Genomic DNA, 22571 nt, shown 5'->3' with positions numbered 1-22571 from the left:
GCAACTCCACCTTAATAATGGTTTATGGACCTTTTCTCCAGGAATTTGTCCAAACTTTTTTTAAATGCAGCTACACTAACAGCTTTCACCACATCATTTGGCAATAAATTCCAGAGCTTAATTATGCATTGAGTAAAAAAATCATTTTCTCTTATTAGTTTTAACTTACAACTTAGTAACTTAATTGTTTGTACTTTTAGGTTTTTCTTTTTGGCTTGAAGATTTCTCTTTTCAAGTTTAACTTGATGAATGTATTTGAAATGTATAAATAAAGAGTAAAAAGAAAAAAATGTTTATTAGATAAGATCCTAGTGTTTGTATAAAACAAGGAGCCATCCTTGGCAGGAGAGAATCTGGGTGACCACTGTGGGCCCTATGCTTTGGGAGACCCCCGTGCTGCTGCTCCCAAAGACACCTTCATGTTTCTGTGCGCCGGCAGGCCAGGATTTGCAAGAGTTCATTTGTTTTGGCCTTGGAAACCTCAGCAGCTGCAGGTACAGACTGGAGAGAGGACCCACCTCCCATGTCCAGCTCTTCTATCTTCAGGAGGAAAGGGGAGCCCAGTCTGACTGATTCATCCTGAGGCCTGTACCTTCTAGGATCAGCTCTGAACTGTCATGGTCTGGTAGGCTGGAATCAGGGATCACCCCTGCAAAAGCAACACAGCACTGCAAGGCAGGACTAGAGCTGGTCTTCTTCCTAACCAGCCCCCCTCCCCCACAGATTGAGAACTTGGGTTCTGGGAGCTGCTAGGATTTTCCTTCTAGCAAACATCATAGCTGGTGCTGGATTCAAGCACAGGTGGGAAACTGGATACAGGTTGAGAGCTGAAGCCAGAAACAGGCTGAGAGCTGAATTCAGACTGGGAACTGGATCCAGGCGCTGATTGCGAGCTAGAGTTAGGTACTGTTGGGGGCTGAACCCAAGTACTGACTGGGAACTAGATCCAAGCACAGGCTGGGATCTGGATTCAAGTACTGATGGAGAGCTGGATCCAGGCACTGACTGGGACCAAGGGCAACGCTTGAAACAAAGAGCAAAGCCAGGGAAACAGACAAGGAACTGAAAACAGTAAAACAAGGGCTTGAAGAGAGGGCAAGATCTGGATTGGGGACACAGAGTGTACTGCATAGGATTGGGGCTGGACAAGGACAGGACTGGACAATGACAAGACAAGACGAGACAAAGACAGGATTAGGATATGCAACAGTAAACCAGAAAGCCTAACAAACATGAGACTTGGCAAGGTAACCCTAGTAGGCCCACAGGCCACAAGGCATGACGGTAGGCCCAGAAGGCCACTGAGCAAAGCAGGAGAGCATAGAAGGCCCCAGAGTAAGGCAGGAAGCCAAGGTAGGCTACAGAGTAAGGCAAGACAGGAGGCCTGGGTAGGCCACAAGGTAAGATAGGAGTCCTGGGTAAGCCGCAAGGCAAGGCAGAAGGCCTAGAAAGGCTGCAAGGCAAAGCAGAGAAGCAAGACAAGGCTGGCGAGGTCAAGAAGCGAAAGTGTCTCCATGAAGAGGTAAGGAGGGACTGGACAGGCTGGGGTAAGTAGGGTTGGAATTTCTGTGTCAGGTAATCAGCAAGGAGGTGGCTAGGGCAGCTGTGAGAAGGCTTGCTGAAGATCTTTACTGCTGGGGAGTCTGCAATAGCAGGCAAACTGGCAGAACACATATTTGGAGCAGGTTCATGGATCTGAAAGCACATTTTAAAATGGAACCTGCTCACGGGGTTTCCCTTTGAAAATGCATTTCGTGCCTGCACCAAAGCAGGTCCAAAGTCCACAAAGTGAATGAGGTGCAGGGATTTCAAAATGAAACTCCCTGTGCGTTGTAGGCCTGTTCCTGCCTACTTCTCCTTTTCAGCGCGGGTAAACACAGTCACTCAGTGAAACATTGCAGGTGCATTTACCCACAGAGGGGGAAGGTCAATCTCAGCCCCCCAGTTTATGAGCAGATATAAGACAAAAAGATTTCACTGTGGTGATCCTATAAATTATCATCTGAACAGTACAGTAGTTAATTTATAAAGTGACATGTCTAAATTTAAAGTCAACATAAAACATGGTCTGTGAAAAGGGCAAAAAAGACAGACAGAAATCGCTGCCAGCAAGCTCAAGGGTTATTTACCTGCCCTTGGTGGACAATATATTTCCTCTGTGTCTTCCTGAATCCGTGAAAGGGAGGCTCTATGTATTGCACTGAAAAACATTAGAATAGTCCCCATAGTACCACCAACCAAGGAAAACTGACAGGAGCTCTGCGTGCATTGCCTGCTTACACTTCCCAGATCTTGCCATCGGTCCATTTGCTGATGAAAGGGAGCACCACATTCACATCTCACCATAAAACACAAAGCCGCTGCTGGCAAACACTTGGCAGAATCATCGGTCCAACTGATGCACATGTGGTCTCCCTTGAGGAGGCAAAATGTTCTCTGCTGACCCAGCAGTGAATAACATTTTGTAATTTTAGTTAACAGATTCTGCGAATGCGGTGCCACTGAAGTCCAAGGCAGACTCGATGGCCTCTTATTATCTTTTCTTGTAGTGCTGATAGTACAGGCTTTGGAAACAGTAGGAATTTGAATTTATAGAGCACATTGTATGTCAGAAGGATTCCAATGTACTTTACAAATTTCATTACTGTACTGCAGAAACAGAAATTTAGCCATCTCTGAGCTGCAAGGCCCGGCAACACATTTCTGGCACTCAGACTGCTTGATAAAACTTTCAGAGAAGAGAAGGAGCAAAAACAAAACTATTAATTACCATTACCCAATTACTGCTGAGTGAACTGGTGGCACAGGGAAATGAAGTGAATTTGCTATGGTCACATAGTATGACCTGTGAAGGGGATCTGAGAACTGGCATATCAGTTCTCCTGACTCGCAGCTTCATTCTCTAACCACCACACATCTGCACCAATCTAGAGTCAATAATTCAATACATGGATAACGAAAGGTGAAGTATAAATAAATAAATAAATAAAGCCAAGTCATAGATCAGGTGTGTTTTCCAGAACCAGTCAAATTTGTTGGGAAAGGATAAGACAAAAGAGAAGTCAGGATAGGTATCAGAAGTAAGGGTATTACCTTCAAATGAATGGTTGAATAAAAGATAAAGTATAGCAATAATAATTTTTTTTTGGAGGGGAGAGGGAAAGGAGGAAAGATCATAGCCTGTAAAAAAAAGTATCCAAAAACATAGGAAATGTAATTTAACCACCCAATGTTATTCTGTGGAGACTTATTTGTTCATGCACTTAATCTCCACATCCTCGCTAATGCAGGCTAACTTGGTTTAGATACTAATGTGCTTTAAGAATTGTTGGGGGCATTTCATTTGATGACTTAGGGAAGTTGCATGAATGGTTATCAGCACCGACTGCAAATATTTGCACATAGATGCTCATTAATTTGAATTAACTGCCATGTGCATTTCCCTGAGAGATTTAGTTTCAATATGCATTTAATGGCATGGTCTTTGGGCATTTATTATTCTGGGGTTCGTTTTACAATTAGATCAACGCTTTCATGACCACCTAAGAGAGATTATGCGTTTGGCAGCAATAATGGGGATTGGGGTGAAAAACTATTCATCATTCCCAACGTCACTTTCCTTGTACTCCTCAGAACTAGAATTACAAGCTGAAAGAAATAACACTAATACAGTAATGGCAGGAAAAATTACACTAAGGGGGCCAATGTACCATTAATTCATGTAAATGCAGTGTTTATCATGTGTACTAACAGCCAACTTTAAAAAGATGCAAATGAAACAGACGGTAAAGTGCATGCTTACTTTACATAAGGATGGTATGGCAAAAACTTAATTGTGTCTTCCCGAGATAGTTATTTTGCATTAATGCATATGCAAAGCATTTTGTATGAGTACTTTTTCACTGCATTAAGAGCTATGTCACATAGTTTTGCATCTCATTACTTCATTTATATAGAGTTCACTTTAAACTATCTCAAGCTAGTTTAGTACTGTTTGTGTTACGCTTGGGCTCCGGTCAGGAGTCGTGAACACCACCCAGCAGGGTGGCTCCAGGTGGAGAGAGACAGGAATGGCTAGAAACAGTGTCTGGTTCCAGGCTGGGTCAGGGCAGGCAGCAAGTAGCAGTGTCTGGGTCCAGGCTGGGTCAGGGCAGGCGGCAAGTAGCAGTGTCTGGGTCCAGGCTGGGTCAGGGCAGGCAGCAAGTAGCAGTGTCTGGGTCCAGGCTGGGTCAGGGGCAGGCGGCAAGTAGCAGTGTCTGGGTCCAGGCTGGGTCAGGGCAGGCGGCAAGTAGCAGTGTCTGGGTTCAGGCTGGGTCAGGGCAAGGCGGCAAGTAGCAGTGTCTGGGTCCAGGCTGGGTCAGGGCAGGCAGCAAGTAGCAGTGTCTGGGTCCAGGCTGGGTCAGGGCAGGCGGCAAGTAGCAGTGTCTGGGTCCAGGCTGGGTCAGGGCAGGCGGCAAGTAGCAGTGTCTGGGTTCAGGGTGGGTCAGGGCAAGGCAGGTCAGAAGGCCCGTAGGCCACACACACACAGAAGGCCCGTAGGCCACACACAGTAAGCAGGGCAAGGCAGGTCAGAAGGCCCGTAGGCCACACACACACAGAAGGCCCGTAGGCCACACACAGTAAGCAGGGCAAGGCAGGTCAGAAGGCCCGTAGGCCACACACACACAGAAGGCCCGTAGGCCACACACAGTAAGCAGGGCAAGGCAGGTCAGAAGGCCCGTAGGCCACACACACACAGAAGGCCCGTAGGCCACACACCGTAAGCAGGGCAAGGCAGGTCAGAAGGCCCGTAGGCCACACACACACAGAAGGCCCGTAGGCCACACACCGTAAGCAGGGCAAGGCAGAGAAGGCCCGTAGGCCACACACCGTAAGCAGGGCAAGGCAGAGAAGGCCCGTAGGCCACACACACACACCGAAGGCCCGTAGGCCACACACCGTAAGCAGGGCAAGGCAGGTCAGAAGGCCCGTAGGCCACACACACACAGAAGGCCCATAGGCCACACACCATAAGCAGGGCAAGGCAGAGAAGGCCCGTAGGCCGCACAAGGCAAGGCAAGGCAAGGAATAAGGCCCGAAGGCCGCGCAAGGCAAGGCAAGGAATAAGGCCCGAAGGCCGCGCAAGGCAAGGGAAGGTCCAGGGACCAATGCACAGCAAGCAAGGAAGGCTAGAGCAGGGAGCCCAGGCGAGCTCGATGCCGAAGCACTGAGGGAACTGTCAGGCAGGGTTATAAGGGACAGCCCAGAACATAGAGAGGAGAAGGGAGATGGACTGGGCCTGTCAGGAGATCCAGCTCTAGAGGGACCCCTGGTGGTGAGGCGGTTGCACAGCAGCCATAGCCGTAACAGTTTGTGCACTTTAACCACTTATGATAGCATTTAACACACTTTAGTACATTGGTCCCTTAGTTTTTCTATAGTACAGAGGGCATCAATTTGAGAAACACTGTTTTATCAATAGGTTCCTAACCTCCAACTCCAAAGCTATAGTATTTTAACTTTAGTTGGCACCAGAAGACCAAAAAGCACTATTTTAGAAATGTGCAGAGGCAAGATATTAGTTTTGGTTCATTCATTCATTTTTTGGGTCACCTACCTTTGTTTGGTTTGTAATAAATGAAAAAATATTTTCATTTATTCATACCATTAGTTTTCCATTGAGGTCAATGGGGAACCAATCCTTTGGTTCCATCAACTTCAATGACAAAAAAAAGGACCACAGCTGGAGCCTGGCCTATGGGCCCAGCCTGGCCCTGAGGCTGAGTCCTGAAACCATGGCCTAGGGCCCAACCCAAGGCCGAGTCCCATCACTGAGGCCTAGGAACAGTGCCATGGCTTGGCCTCAGATTGGGTTGTGTCACTGAGGCCCAGGTCTAGGCCTAGGCCCAAAGCCAGGGTCAGGCCAAGACAGGATCTCATCACTGAGGACCGAGGCCTAGCCAGGTCCCATCACAGAGTCCTGGGCCTAGCCCTAGGGTGAGATCCAGACCCAACGCCAAGGCTGGGTCCATTGCCTAGGCCCAGATCCAAGCCTGATGCCTAGGCCCCGGAGCAAACCTGGAGCCTAGGACTAGAATCCTCCTCTTCCATCCATTGTTCTCTTCAAATGTTACCATCCACTGGAAGGATATGCCTCAATGAGATCACTGCGACACCTTCCTCCCCTGTAGACGGCGCCATATTGATCTATGGCACCATCTAGTTAGGAGAAAGACACCACATTTACATCACTGAGGCAATCCTTACAGCAGACAGCATCATTTGAAGAGGACGTCAGATGGAAGAGGACACTATGAGGCCTGTCCTAGGCCCTGGGCCAAGGCCTTGTGCCTAAGCCTAGGCCTAGGCCCAGGCTTGAGCCCCAGTATCAGACCTGAGCCTCTAGGCCCAAGCCTTGGTGATGGGACCCAGCCTCAGCCAGGCCTGGACCTGGACATTGGCATGGGCCTTGAGCTGGGCCTCAGTGATGGAACCCAGCCTTGGTTGGGCCCTAGAATCAGGCTCATTTTGATAATAGTGTATCCTTTGTGCTAATAGGGCACACTATTTCCCAAAAACAAAAATTTCACAATTTTTTTTAATTTGGAAAAAATAATTGGATTGTTTGAAATGAAATGAAACAGGTTTATTTGTCACATTTTTCATTTTTGTTTCAAATGAATACACATCCCTACACCAAATGAATACACATCCCTACACCAAAAGAAGAACTTATCTTCCCTTTCCCTTATCACTCCAGTATGTTTGGGGTCCTTCTGTCCATGGTGTGCAACACATGGAATCTCTTTACACGTCTTTCACCATAGTTCCATCAAGAGCTGAGATTCTCCACTGTAGTCATTCTTCTAAGAATAATGTTCCCTTTCTTGTCACTCACCAGCAATTTTGCTAATGTCAGCTGTGGTCTTTGAAAACAGAAAAAGCAAGGTCCTAAGGACTCTTCAGCAGACATGTTCTCTTTCTATTATTACACAGTCCTGCATTCTGTAGGAATATTCTACGAATGCCATATGTTAGTTCATAGATCTCATTGATTTTATCCAAGTTTGATACTTGAGCCAAGAAGTTAGAAATACTTTAAATGTAGTACTTTGGAAGATGGAATGAAGGGTCAGCAAACAAGTAGTAGGTGATACCATTTTATTGGACTAACTTATTACTTTGGAAGGTGATGGTTAATAGACAAATACTATGGACCCAATATTCAAAGCGCGTTGCGCTATTTAGCCAGATATGTGGACTTATGCAGCTAAGTAGTGGCCGCTAAATATGTGCCTACATTCAGCAGCCACTACTTAGCCGTATAAGCCCCTTATATGACTAAAGGTTACGTGCACAAAAAGTAGGCATGTACTGGGCGGATTGGGAGCAGAGCGAGTTAACTGTATAACTTATTCGGAGTTAGCCACATAAATTTACGTCTAAGTTTAGACTCCCCATAAAGCTGGTCTAAACTTAGCCAGGTAGACTTCTCCGGCGAAGTGCGCACATATATACATATATTCAGAGGCTTTGCTGTGCCACTGAATATACATCTTAACTTAGTCGAATTAATTCTAACTGGCTAAGTTACTTATATGGCCAGCTTTGAATATCTACCCCTATGTTTTCTAGTTACAGATCATTACATTATATTCATTGATGGCAAACGTTTGGCACAGACCCAGTATGCTTCACTATCTGTCTGACAGACCTTCCTGAATACAATCTTATTAGGTCTGAGTGAGGCGCCATTTTAAGCTACTGTCACAGAAACTCATAGGAAACCAATAATTACACTAATCTAATATCACAAAGTGCAATGATATATATAACCTTTCATCTCCAATGACAGTGTATTGCTACCATTGCCAAGTATAAGGAGATCTTACACTGAGGACTAAACTGGCTCTGTAGCTTCTTCCCCTACTCTCCCCTTTCCCTCAACCCTATGACTGTACTATATACCAGCTTGGCGGGGGAGGGAAGAAGGGAATTCACCATCCTCTTTGGCAACAGTACAGATGTAAGATCCCATAGCTATCTTATTATAATAAGAACGACTGCAATATAATGAAGCTTAGTGCCCCTGGGAGCTAAGATACAGCGGGTTCAGCTCAGAAAAAGCAAAAGAGAGCATGTGCCAGAACAGAATGACAGATGTGCCTCCTGGTGTGATTTTTGTTTTGCAATGCACTGAACGATATCTTGCTGGACGGAGATAATGAGCTAGTGGATCAGGCCGCCCGCTGTGGCACATGAGATCTATTATTTGAAGGGAGGGTGGGCAGGTTCCCCTCAGTGCTCAGCATAAAGGCTGTCAGACAGTGCAGAGAACCAGAGCCACTGGAGCTTTCCCCTTTTCCATGATGTTACTTTGCTGAGTTTGTTTGCATCAGTGTTTATAGCTCCAATAACGCCCTCCCAAAATTAGCTTGCATTGTTCCCCCTCTTCCAATGTACATAGTTTTCTGCTTTATCCATTCTTTAAACAGCAGCTCGCATATCTGGGCAGCACTGGGAACTCTTGCCAACCCTGAGGGTTGGAGGGATTGGTCCACAGAACCTTTGTTTAGGGCTACCGGCAGAAAACCCAGGAGCAGCAGCAGTCCTTCCTTCTGTGGGACTGAGCATGTCACCTGCAAGGTGCATCCGATCGTAGTCGGCCTCATCGCCAGCAAAATCAGACCCAACAAGTTTGCTGTACCATAGTGCATAGCATTAAAGCCTGATCCAGGAACTTCTAAAAGAATTTTAATTTTACTCTGCCTGAAAATGTATTATTATGGGCAGCAAACAGTTTCTCCACTAAGGCATGCCAGAAGAAAAAGAATGTACAAGAGATGCCTGCTGTATGCCATGCATGTGCATTTACATGCAGGTCACTTCTGTCTCACTTTAGGATGTAATTGTGTGTTACAGACTAAATAACCTGAGCCCACACACTGATATTTCATTTTAACAAGCATTTTGTTCACTTTGATCCATTAGAATTCACAGGAAGGAAATGGGATTCAGGAAACAGTTCACTATGAAAGTTAATTCACTGGCTACAGTCACTCAGTATATTCCCACGTTTCTGTTTACCTCCTTTCAATATCAACTGCCTTGCCTTCTGCTTTTCTTATCCACCATTCTAGGACCATCTCCAAACATAGCTTCATGCATCACAGTTCCAAACAGTGCACTCTGTGGAAGCCCAAACTGAGAACCTTTTACCACCTTTCTTCCTTTACTAAAATGTTGTCTGCTCTCCCAGCCCGGTCAGGCACAAATGCAGCTTCCTGGGACCAATAGAGCAGATGATATACAGGCTAGAAAGCAAGTGTTGATGTATAATCGGCACCTGCCTCATAATACCCAGAGACTGAGAGAGTCACTAGCAATGAGGGACAGACCAGGCCCACATCACTATATATTATTTTATTGCATTTTTTGAGCCAGCGGTTTTCTCCAGCTGCTTTGGGTTTCCAGTACTATCAGAACTATTGTGCAATGGCCCCATGATTCTTCCTTCACAGCTATCTGTGGTATTTTCTAGCTGAGCCATTGCAGTGAGAGTCATCAGCCAGAGGCCACAAGACTATGATTCCGTCCAGAACCCAGCACCTGTGCAACCTTGCTGTAGCCCGTAGGTGTCACCATTGAACAGTGGCTGGAACTTCCTCTCCTCCCCACTGCAGGGGCTATGATTGCTGCCTCTGCAGCATCCCCAATCCCTAAAGGCACAGGAAGTGAAAGTCAGGCTTGGGTCTCAAACCCTGGTATTCCCCTAAGGCAGTGACTAGTTCTGTCCCTGAGTCTCTGATTCAGCCCATCACTAAAGTAGGGAATGTGTGTGGTTTTGGGAAATGAGTATTATGGGAACAACTATGATTATAAAGTGTAATTATTGTTTGATGTTTTATGGAGTATTTAGGGAGCTTATTAGAAGACGGTGAGTGGCATGCGGTGACATTTATAGCAGGCAATTCAGTCTCACTCCCTGAATCCCCTCTCCATTCCCATCCTTTCCCTCCCCCTTGAGTCTTCAGCAATCTCACCCCCCCCCCTTCACCCCCCTGGTTTCCAGCAGCCTTGCTCCCTCAACCCCCTCTCCCCAAGAAACAGAAGACACTTGGAACCCATATGGCGTTAGGCCTATTGCAATATGCACTGGGTGTGGGCTTAGCCCTCAGAAAACCATGAATAAACAATTACAATATAGTAAACTCCCATACCAAAATAGCACTAAATGTCAGCACTGAAGCAGTAACAACCCTATCTATGATTGTGTCACTATAGGCAAAACATAAATAATGCTAAAATAAATAAATAGATAGATATTAGGCCCTAAACACCAATACACTTCTTATTAAGAAAACAGAACAAGCCAGGCTGCCTAAAAATACCGGTTAAAAAAAAAAAATCAATGTACCTAAAAAGACTGTACAAAAGCTTTTAAAACTACATAAGTCTCTTCTTCAGATGTCAGATAAGATACATTCACATCTAAAGATGAGTCCTACATTGTCTCAATAGCTCACATACTTATTTACTTAATAATACTTACACAGTCCAATAAAAGCTATCACAGCCTGCCAAGAATACAGTTTACCCCAAGGGACAAATCTGCTGTATCAAAACAACACTAACTCTCAGGATTCAAAGAGCAACAACCCCACCCTGGAAAGATCAGCACTGCCATTATTGCAACAGGTCCTAGAAGACCTATACACCTCCTACTGAAAACAGAACAAGCTGGACTGCTATCAGGGGCGGATTGGCCTATTGGGGATCTTGTGGGGGGGCACATTCTGGCTGATTTGTCCTGGACCCCGCACCTCCCTAAGTTCAGCCCTGATTGAAGCTGACATGCATTTGGTTTAGAAAATGAAGTTACAGACTTCCTTCAGAGGAAACAGCTACTTTCTCTGGCTGCTGCAGGGAAAAGAAAAGAAAAATACCACCAACAGTCTATGCTGGTTCCATATCTCCCAACTTCTGATCTTGTCAAGATCTTCTGAGAAAGTCCTCGCTGCAGCAGCCAGAAAGGCGGAGGCTCTGATAGGCAGAAGGCACTACCAAATGAATAACCAGGTTACTCTAGCATACACTCAGGGCAAAGCAAAGTGCATCATAATTATTGCATCTTTGCACAATATGGTTATCTGTTTTCTAGCAATGAAACAGCAGAGCAGTGATTTTTTTTTTCCCCTATCTTGCCTCTGCCCCAAATATACATTAACCCCTGGAAGTCCCTAATCACCCAGCAAACTGCGGTTGGAATTGAGCAGAGCTGAACACATGTTGTCACAGGGGAAAAGCACATATGCCTTTATGAGGAAACAAGGGACTTAATTTTCCTATCTCACTTTACTAATGAGTCTAGGGTGGGAGTATTTTCATGGCAGACGCTTCACTGGGATACATGAATTATGCAGTACTTCCTGGGCACAACTGAATAAGTTCAACCGTGTCAGTAAAAAAAAAAGCCCACTGTTTCGGGAATTTCTATCAAGGAACCAAATTAGCATTATCCGATATGAACTGACAAAGAGTATTATTTTTAGCAAACAAGTGCTAGGCTTTTATTCCAAAGATACACTTCGACACGAACATATTTTGTGCGGGAGGAAAACTAGAAATATTGACAAAACTAAGCCAACTCTAAATTTCAAAATGTCAGTTCATGTGGAACAAAAAAGTAAATTAACAGTGAGCTCCTTACCAAGGAAATAAACAAAGATAAAATGCAGAAACAATATAAAGTGGACACGTATAGTATTTTTTATTTTGAGTCTTTCTCTCTCTCCCGTTTTATTCCTCATCACACTTCTTCCACGCTCCCTCCCTTCCCTTCCTCCTCCCTCACCAAAAAATGTGAACATTCTAAGAATTGTAAAATAAATTATTCAAGAGCCATTCACAAACTTTGAGATCTAAACAGTACCGAGACATCTGGAATAAAGAGCAGAATTACAGTATAAGATCTTGATTGAAAATGCCTTACCTGTGACTGTCACCAGCATAGAGGCAATCAAGGGACGGTTATTGTCCAGTTTCCGGCTTAGCTTCAGTTCCCCACTTGACTGGTCCACAATCAACAAGTTTAGCTCGTTCCCGCGTTCGAACGTGTAAAACAATCTGTCTGAAACATCCGGGTCGTAGGCTGGAATCTTCCCAATGATTCCAGAAGGGAAAGAATTTGACCTATTGGAGATGTAGTTATTGAAAAGGATCTGAAAGTTCTTCAGAACTGGGCTATTGTCATTCTGATCAATGAGTTTGATATGGATGGTAGCTCGACTAACAAGAGGTGCAGAGGTAGCCTGGACCACTATCACATACTCAGCCTTCGTCTCATAATCCAAATCTATGAGTGCAGTGAGTTCTCCGGAGAAGATGTCCATCTGAAAGATCTCAGGGATGTTGCCTTCAACTATCTGATACATGATTTGTGCGTTAGAGCCTTCATCGGGGTCAGTGGCTGTGATTCGTGCGACTACTGAGCCAACGATGCTATTTTCCTTCACGAAAACCTCGAACTCATCTGCAGGGAACACTGGAGCATTGTCATTGACATCCTGCACTGTGACCTGAATGCGCACTGGGCTTCTTTGTGGAGGGGTGCCCCTGTCAACAGCATAAGCCGTCAACTCATAAACTGGAACACTTTCCCGGTCCAGCCCGCGGACTGTGCGGATAATCCCTGAGGTGGGCTCGATGGTGAAGTCACCATCACCATCTTCTCCATTTTGGAAAGTGTATTGAACCCTTCCATTAGCATGGGCATCCCTGTCAGTAGCAGAGATCTGTAGGACACTAGTGAAAGGGACGGCATCCTCTGAGACAATCCCTTGATAATGAGCATTGACAAACTGGGGGGCATTGTCATTCACATCGTTCACCATTATTTCAACATAGGTAGTGTCTGATTTTTGAGGGATTCCATTATCTTTGGCAGTGATGGCAAGGGTGTAGGCCATTTGGTCCTCGTAATCCAGCTCTGCATGTAAAGTAATAGCACCATTATCTGCATTTATGCGGAACTGGGGAATATTGTCCTCCAAGAAATATGTGATTCTGGCATTTTCTCCCACGTCTTCGTCAGCTGCGTTAATGACCACCACAGTGCTACCGATGGGGCTATCCTCATTAATATTAACTGAATATTGGGTACTTTGGAAGACAGGCTTATGAGTATTGGCATCAGTGATATTAATGTGCACATAGCAGTTGTCATGAAGGGTGCGATCGGTGGCGGTCACTGTAAGCACATAACGCCTCTCCTGTTTGTAATCTAGAGGTAAAGAGAGAGTGATGAGCCCAACTCCCCCCTGGGTGCTGATGGCAAAACGGCTGCGGGTATTTCCTCCAGTGATCTGGTAGCTAATAGCGCTGTTCACATCTCTATCAATGGCAGTCACACTCAGTACATTGGTACCCACAGTAGCATCTTCATTTAGCCGGATGAAGTACTCCTTTTGGGTGAATTCCGGACGATTATCATTTACATCCATGACAGTAATAGTCACACTGGCTGACGCAGATAAAGGGGGAGTGCCATGATCCCTAGCCTCTACCCCGAAGAAATAATTCTCTACAGTCTCTCTATCTAGGGAACCACTCACTGTGATCCAGCCGGTGGCACTGTTGATGACAAAAGGGGTATCAGGGGACACCCCAGTGAGTTTGTACTCCATCCGAGAATTCTCCCCATAATCCGCATCCACTGCCTGGATATGAATTACTGAATGGCCCACGGCAGCGTTCTCCAGGACAGACACTTGGAAAGGGGTGCTGACAAAAATAGGAGTATGGTCATTGATGTCCATCACCTGGATACTGACCATTCCTGTGTTGTTTGATAATGGAGGACGCCCTGCATCCTGGGCACGGATTCTCAGGGAATATTCCCTTTCCACTTCAAAATCTAAGGGAGCCACTACCTGGATTTCCCCAGTTACACTGTCAATGGCAAACTGTCCTCGGCTGTTCCCGCTTATAATGTTGTAATGCACCAAAGCATTATTATCTTTGTCCATGTCAGTGGCTGTAACCCTTAAAATTTCTCTGTGGGGCCTAATATCCTCTCTCACCTGAACAATGTAGCGTTTCTCACTAAACTGGGGCACGTTATCATTCTCGTCTAGAACTGTGATGTAAACCTTGACGGTGGCAGACCTAGGAGCAGGCTCTTTGCCCTGATCATTGGCCTCCACGATCAAAGAGTATTTCTCCATTTTTTCTCTGTCTACCTGCCCACTGGTGGTGATCAGGCCAGATCTGGGATCTATCTCGAAGACAGAGTGCGCTGCCTGCTCATGTAAGAAACGATATCTGATGTTTGCATTGGCCGGGGAATCACCATCGGTGGCTCTGAGCTGCAGGATAGGGTAGCCCTCTTCTACATTCTCCCTAATCGTCTCTCTGTACTCTGCCTGCTCAAAGACCGGGTTGTGGTCGTTTCGGTCGGCCACAGTTATTGAAATCATTGTAGTGGCAGAGAGACGAGGCGTCCCATGATCCATGGCGGTAACCCTGAAGTAATGGAGGTCCATGTTCTCTCTGTCCAAGATTTCTACAGTGGAGATGAGTCCAGTCACAGAGTCTATGTTGAACAGTTCCAGCGACCTGCTGTTCATCAGGGCATCCATGGCATAAAACAGCCTTCCAGCCTCTCCTGAGTCTTGATCTTGTGCTGTCAGGGTTATAACCGGGGTCCCTGGTGGCTGGTTTTCGGCCACCTGAACCTGGTAGTTGTGCTGAGGGAACTGTGGATGGCGGTTCGCGGCCCTAGGGGTCCTGACCAACGCCAGAGATGCCCTTTCTTGCCTCCTGCTTCTGCCCCTTTGCTTGACACCCGCCGTAGAGATTGGACTTTTTGAAAGGAACTGATGAAAATGCATAGCTTTGCTAGGCTTTAATTGCAGATGAGCGAACAGATCGATAAGTAAAGGGCTCCCAGGCTTCATGGCAGCAAAGTTTGTTTTTAAAGAACCTTTGGTCGAATTGCATGGACGAAAAAAGAGGCGGAGACCTTCGCAAAGTGTGGTTGGCTGTGGCTGAGCGTCAGAGGAGCCCTCGGTGGGCGCAGGGGCGGCTTCTGGTTCTGCCCTGGGAGCTGTTTCCTGACTTGGTGCTGGAACTGGAAGGTCGTCCTCTTCGTGCCGTTCAAAACTGCTATTCGCACGTATTCGACCACACACCTTCCTGCTGAAGTTACAGCACTGATTCGGATCTGATTCCCAGCACTGACTGAAACCAGCAATTAGGCAATGGCAAAAAGTTTCCTTCCGGAGCAGTCTCAGCAAGCACTGTTCAAGGCAGCTAATTAAGGTCAAGCATTCATCCAAAGGCAAGTGGTCACACCAGCTACGAGAACAGCTCAACTGTCTACTTACAAAAGAGAAGGGCTTCTCGGAGGCATGTGTTTGAAGTGGGCACAGTTTTTCTGGAAGGGTTGGGCACTCACCACGTACTTCTGTCTGTCTGCCATCGGTGTAGTCAGCCTCTCTAGGGTTTAGATGTTTCTTTCGATGCTGCTTGACAAATTTCATTACACACAGCTTCACACCTTGCAACAAGTCCCAGGTGCCGGCCTCTTTCTTTTGAAAGGTTATATCAGACAGAATCAAGCAGTCGCAAATTAAATTCCTACTCCTGACAGAATCCATACCCCCCTTCTCAGCGGAGAGGTGACACTGGCTAACGCACTGATACAAAGCTGCTCCCGTGCACAATTCCCACTGGTTGTAGACCTCAGCGCTTTGAAAAGATCTGCTAATGTTACACATTAGAAAAGCGGTAGGAAAGAGTCTTCCTAAAGCCGCCAGACCATCTTTTGCTTCATCACTGTCCGCCTTTTCTCCAGTTCGCGGAGATTCACGTGTAGAATAATTAGCACAAGGTAACAGGAAGACAATTTTATAATCCACATTTGCGCTACAGTGGGACCAGTTTCTTTTGTGTTTTGAGCTGCGCCTGCTATGACTCAGCTGAGGACATGAATCCCCAGTCTCACCGCAGATGAGTTTTTTGAAGAATTTTCCACTTTCTTTCATATTGCTTGGTGCCACAAAACAATCAGTCCAACATATTAAGCTTGATTTATAATGCTGCAAAATTATATCCCTTGTCTTTCGATGAATCAAACAGCCAGAGGGGCTGCTGCCGAGCTGAGACAGGCAAGCCCGAGTACTCGCATTCATATGTGGCAACTTTACTTGTATTATCCGAGAGCAGAGGGAGCGGTCCCCCTGCTTCTTTTTAACGGCTCGTTGTCCCTTTAATTCACCTCGTCTCTTATACCTGGTTTTAACGCCCCAGAGAGGAGGCACAAAACTAGATTTAGGAGACAACACATTCGTCCGTTGCTGAATCCCACTGTTTTTCATAGGCTTTATATAATAAACGAACGAGCCACAGTTGCATTGGTTTAACAAGCACCTCTCACAAGTCCAGTGGAAATACTTTACAGGGCTACCATGTCTTACTGTGTTCTGCTTTTCCTTGGTGGAGGGCTCCGGAAGAGGTCTATACGTTTCCAAACAAAGGGTTAATTTCCAGTGGGACCCTGGCAGCCCCTCCTGGCTGCCATTGCCCCTGTTCTGACAGGCTCCGCGGATGCACTGGAAGAGCAGAGCCCCCTTATCCTCCTCCTCCTGCAGCCCCTGGGCGGGAGCCCTCTCCTCTCGGATGCACAGTGCCAACCTAGCCTTTTGGCAGAAGCCTCGGCTGCTCGCAGGATTGTCTCCGCCGGCCCTCTCCCAGCTGCCTGCATGCTTTTCCAGGCTGAAAGTGAACAAAGAGATGAGGAGGAGAAGCAGCGGGAGGAGATGTGAAGGCAGGCTTGGTCCCAGCAGCAAAGCAGCCATAATATCCCCCTTCTTGCCAGGCAAAGAGCAGCCTTCACCGGCTCGCCAGCCACCCCTCCCCTGGTCCTCCCGTGGCTCTCTCTACCCCGGCTGCAACCATTTACTCGGTTCTTCCCCTCCTCACAACCTGACTCTTTGGACACAGCATCTCCTCGCCCTCCGTTCATTTAGCTCCAACATGGCTCCCGGCAACCCCAATGGTCCGCTCCACCCTCTCTCTCTTCCCCTACACATGTAAGAGTCGTTGGTAGAGTCCATTGCGCATGTCAAGTAAAGACGTTTGGTTCCAAAAAGAGCGACCCCCGCGACCATACTTAGTGCTGGCAAAAGTCTGCTCGGAGCTCTCCAGGGTACTGAAACGGGAGGCTTTTCCCTGCTGACTGATGAAGATGAATAATAGGTGCCTAATATTGATCCTGGACACTTAAAGGAGAAGAGTGTGAAGATTATTCAAACTACCAAGTTGCCCATATCTTTGTTGGGTTTTTTGTTGTTGTTGTTGTTGTTTTTAATATAAAAGACAAGTAGCTTTCATTGTGCTATGCTCCCTGTTTCTAAAAAAAATAATCTCTTCTGTTCACTCATTATTGCTTATGTTATACTTTACATGTATCAGCGTTTTGTAATGGTGGAAGTTTGCCAATGGCCAGCACAAGAGCTGAGTGGTTAGATAGGAGAAGCACTTAAATGTATTTCTCCGCTGAAATTAAATTAAATTAGAATGATTTTGTCTATGTGCCAACTGAATTAACTAAACTTTTGATGGTATTGCATCAAAATCAGAAGCTTGCAATAAAAGGACATAAATTACTTTCATATGTCATAGATGTCATATAATAAATTCAAATGTTAATTTTTACTTAAACTTGTATAAATGGGTTGTGTGCATAACCAACGCTGATGGAATTGAAAGTAACAACTAGAAACCACAAAACAGTATAATATCAAAATCTCATTCTTACGTTTTAGCCTACTTTCTGAAGGAAAAGATAACTTATGAGATCAGAGTGTGCATGTGCCCCTCTAATAGCTTTGTGTTTGGTATCCTATCCACACCAAATTCTTAGGACATAGCAGAGGGGACATGAGGAAACTGACAAGGGTTGATTTTTTTAAATCCATGGTCTGTGCTCTTTGCTCTAAAGATAGACACTCTAGAGGAAAAGTGATAGAGTGGAGATATGATAAAGATTTTTAAATATTATCAAAGGTTTCTATGCAGAGGCAGGCCTCTTTTAATAGAAAGGAGGCTCTAGAAAGAGGGGTCATGGGATGAGGGTGAAATGGATAGACTCAGGAGTAATATTAGGAAATATTTCTTTACAGAGAAGGTGGTGGATGCATAGAACAACCTCCCAGTGGAGATGGTGGAGATAAAAACAGTTATCTGAATTCAAGAAAGCATGTGATAAATGCAGGGGATCTATAAGGAAGTGATGGGAATTAAAAAGCTAAATTAATTGGGTCGATGGGCTATACAATCTTTTTCTGTCATCATTGGGTCATGTAAGAAAAATGACATACCTTTTGGTTGGGTTTGCTAATCTTATTTCATGTTTGTTGTTTTGTTAAAAAGACATTATTTTTAATATAGTTAGAGTATGCATGTTGTATGTGTGCATCTTATGCAGGATATTTTCTACATAATGCTTGAAAAAGCTTTTTAACTGTATGTATTTAATTATATTATTGTACAATAAATTTAGTACTATTGATATTATATACATTTACTATTAATATTATATGCACATGCATTTGGACTATGGACAGATGCATGTGCATGTCCGAGAAATAGAGCTTCTTGTTATCAATAAGGAAAACTTAGGAAAATTATTTCAAATAGTGAAATGTTTGTTCATCTATACATTTTGGTTTTCTTTATGCGCCTCCAATTACTCATGTAACTTGTCAGACATCATTACCTATAAACGTGAACTAAGGCTACAGATTATGTTGGTTATGGTTACTGCTTTGATGGCTACCTGTGAGAATAACTGCATGCTCCTGAATTTATTACTTTTGTAAAAACAATAATAATAATAATAATAATAATAATAATTCATCTAAGAAATGTCTAAATTTCTGGAAAGAGCTTAAGATGATTTTGGCAGGAGCTGTTCATCATAAAATGGTTCTAGTTTGGCACTTTAAATAAGGTGCCACTGGGTCATTCTTTTGCTCTCTTTTCACTTTTTTCAATTTGAGGTTCCTCTGTGCTTATTCCATGCCTTCTGAATCAGTAAAGGACCTAATGAGGGTATAGGATATAAACAGAGGATCTTTATTTGCAAAAAGGGGAGAGATAGCAAAAGCATAACCTAGTTCCATTGCTCACATTGCCAAAATGAATGTAAAGTGGGTATTATGAAATGTTAGCAGTCTTAATGGAAGCACAAGTAACCATAAGACTGGAGTCCGTCTGGTGAGCTGCAAGGGCAGTAATAACTAGAATCCTGGCAGAAATACAGATGCTTACAAATAGGTGAATTTTAAAAGCCTGATGCCCACCAAAGTCAGAAGATACACAAATATTGTCAGGCTGGCATACGCTGAATGAATTTTAAAAGCCGCCCGAGTATGTGCATCTCTCCGGGTACACATACAATTGAAAAAGTAAAAAAAAAAAAAAAAAAAGGGATGGGGAATGGGCATGGTCTGGGCAGAGCCAGATTTATGAATGAAACCGGTAGGGATGTGAATCGTTTTCCATATCGTCTTAACGATAGAAATCGTGTGGCAGGGCAAGAAAATCGTCTTAGGCACGATTTTTTAGTTAAAAAATCGTTAAAAATCGTTTTTTCCGATTAGTGCGCACTAACTCGAGTTAGTGCGCACTAACGGGAGTTAGTGCGCACTAACTGGGAGTTAGTGCGCACTAACTGAAAATGATACAATTTGACACTTTTCAGGTCAGTTAAGGTCAGTTTAGGAATGAATATGTATTCCTATTGGCTGCCCTCTTATTTATTCATGTTACCAAGTTTCCTACTGACAGTATATGGGGGATGGGAAATGGAAACAGTTGGTAGCTTGACAAAACAAGTAATGTGATCAGTCAATGTGACTAGAACTTGTGCCCTAACCCTGATACCAGGGGTATTGTGATCTTCCTGCACACAGTGCCCTATCCCTATTAATACCAGGAGTGTTGTGATCTTCCTGCACACAGTGCCCTATCCCTAATACCAGGGGTGTTGTGATCTTCCTGCACACAGTGCCCTATTCCTGATACTGGGGGTGTTGTGATCTTCCTGCACAAAGTGCCCTATTCCTGATACCGGGGGTGTTGTGATCTTCTTGCACACATCCCGGTATCAGGGATAGGGCACTGCATGCAGGAAGATCACAACACTCCTGGTATTAATAGGGATAGGGCACTGCATGCAGGAAGATCACAACACTCCTGGTATTAATAGGGATAGGGCACTGCATGCAGGAAGATCACAACACCCCTGGTATCAGGGATAGGGCACTGTGTGCAGGAAGATCACAATACCCCGGAGGAGTGAGGGTCAGGCAGCTCCCCCCTGTCTGTGAAGCCAGCCTCTCACTAGTAATGCAGGGAGGGAGCTGTCTCAGACTTCACCATCCTCCCCCCCCCCCTCACCCACACACCATTCACTAGCTGGGACATGGGGGAAGTCAGGAGTGAGGGTCAGGCAGCTCCCCCCTGTCTGTGAAGCCAGCCTCTCACTAGTAATGCAGGGAGGGAGCTGTCTCAGACTTCACCATCCTCCCCCCCCCCCCTCACCCACACACCATTCACTAGCTGGGACATGGGGGAAGTCAGGAGTGAGGGTCAGGCAGCTCCCCCCTGTCTGTGAAGCCAGCCTCTCACTAGTAATGCAGGGAGGGAGCTGTCTCAGACTTCACCATCCTCCCCCCCCCCCCCCCTCACCCACACACCATTCACTAGCTGGGACATGGGGGAAGTCAGGAGTGAGGGTCAGGCAGCTCCCCCCTGTCTGTGAAGCCAGCCTCTCACTAGTAATGCAGGGAGGGAGCTGTCTCAGACTTCACCATCCTCCCCCCCCCCCCCTCACCCACACACCATTCACTAGCTGGGACATGGGGGAAGTCAGGAGTGAGGGTCAGGCAGCTCCCCCCTGTCTGTGAAGCCAGCCTCTCACTAGTAATGCAGGGAGGGAGCTGTCTCAGACTGGTATCAGGGTTAGGGCACTGTGTGCAGGAAGATCACAACACTCCTGGTATTAATAGGGATAGGGCACTGTAAGAGATGACTGTAGTAGATTGAATAAAGATCTGATGTTTCTGCTCTCCTCACACCAAACAAAAACAACACACAAGCAGAGAAGCCCTTCTTACAAAGCTGAGCTAGTGAGTTAAGTAGGAGGAAAAGTAAACATACTTGTGCCAGTGTGGCTACTTAAAAAATACACTTACCAACAATCAATTACATATATTTGAACTGTGTACAGTTCCAGCCAGGACCACCTTTCTAAAATGCACAGTGATTGGCAAATTCAACATGCACTAGCATTTCAGGTGCCTGCTAACAAAAATAATAAACAAACAAGTTCTAGTCACGTGAGTGCTGATCATTACATTACTTTTTTTGTCAAGCTTCCAACTGTTTCCATTTCACATCCCCCCAACCATTACCTCAGTATTAGCCTTGGTAACATCAATAGATAAGAGCACAGCCAGCCAATAGGAATACATACATACATATTCATTCCTAAGTGACCTTTACTGACCTGGGAAGTGTGAACACTTTGTTTCATTTTCTGTTGGTGTTCGTTAGTTTCCAGTTCCATTTCCCATCCCCCCAACCATCACCTCAGTGGTAACCTTGGTAACATCAATAGATAAGAGGGCAGCCAGCCAATAGGAACACATATTCATTCCTAACTGACCTTCAGTGACCTGGAAAGTGTTTATTTGTATCATTTTCAGTTAGTGCGCACTAAATCGAGTTAGTGCGCACTAACGGGGAGTTAGTGCGCACTAACACGATTTAACGATTTTTAACGATAAATCGTTAGAATTTCTATTGTATCGTGTTCTATAACGATTTAAGACGATATAAACATTATCGGACGATAATTTTAATCGTTGAAAAACGATTCACATCCCTAGAAACCGGCACATAAAAACTTACGTGCATGTACCGGGTAACTTTACTTCTGCTAAGGTTGGCGTATAAGTCCTAAAACAAAAACATTTAGGCATGTCAGCAGCGTTTTAAGGGTCAGGGTTAAGAAGGGAAAAGGAAGGCTATTTAAATAGAGAAGTTAGGAAGTCCTATCCATTACCTGGGTAAACTGAGAATGAAGTGGTTTAACTGGCAATTGTGTCAGCACGCACTTCTATTAAAGTCCCCCACTTGTGCAGTAGAAGCGGCATTTGTGCGTCATGTGTGCGCGTCCATATAAAATTGTGCAGACATGTACGCATGTTCAGCCTATTTTATGCAATGTGTGCATTAGGGATGTGAATCGTTTTACGACGATTAAAATTATCGTCCGATAATTTTAATATCGTCTTAAACCGTTATGAAACACAATACAATAGAGATTCTAACGATTTATCGTTATAAATCGTTAGAATCGTGAGCCGGCACACTAAAACCCGCTAAAACCCACCCCCGACCCTTTAAATTAAATCCCCCACCCTCCCGAACCCCCCCAAATAACTTAAATTACCTGGTGGTCCAGCGGCGGTCCGGAACGGCAGCGGTCCGGAACGGGCTCCTGCTATTGAATCTTGTTG

At 45.2% G+C, this 22571-nt stretch overlaps 1 protein-coding gene across 1 annotated transcript in view; it reads right to left on the bottom strand.

The window, feature by feature from the left end:
- The window catches only part of CELSR3 (cadherin EGF LAG seven-pass G-type receptor 3), a 224888-nt gene extending 207930 nt beyond the window's left edge, over positions 1 to 16958 (bottom strand). The window contains 1 exon segment of the mRNA XM_029597516.1: positions 11972 to 16958. Within this exon segment, the coding sequence (XP_029453376.1) occupies positions 11972 to 16838 (4867 nt within the window). The 5' untranslated portion in view covers positions 16839 to 16958.
- Positions 16959 to 22571: the final 5613 nt, after the last annotated feature.

This window comes from Rhinatrema bivittatum, chromosome 4, assembly GCF_901001135.1.
Source record: "Rhinatrema bivittatum chromosome 4, aRhiBiv1.1, whole genome shotgun sequence".
Lineage (NCBI taxonomy): Eukaryota > Metazoa > Chordata > Amphibia > Gymnophiona > Rhinatrematidae > Rhinatrema > Rhinatrema bivittatum.
The sequence above is the reverse complement of the archived record's forward strand: the minus strand, read 5'-3'. Positions and strand labels throughout refer to the sequence as shown.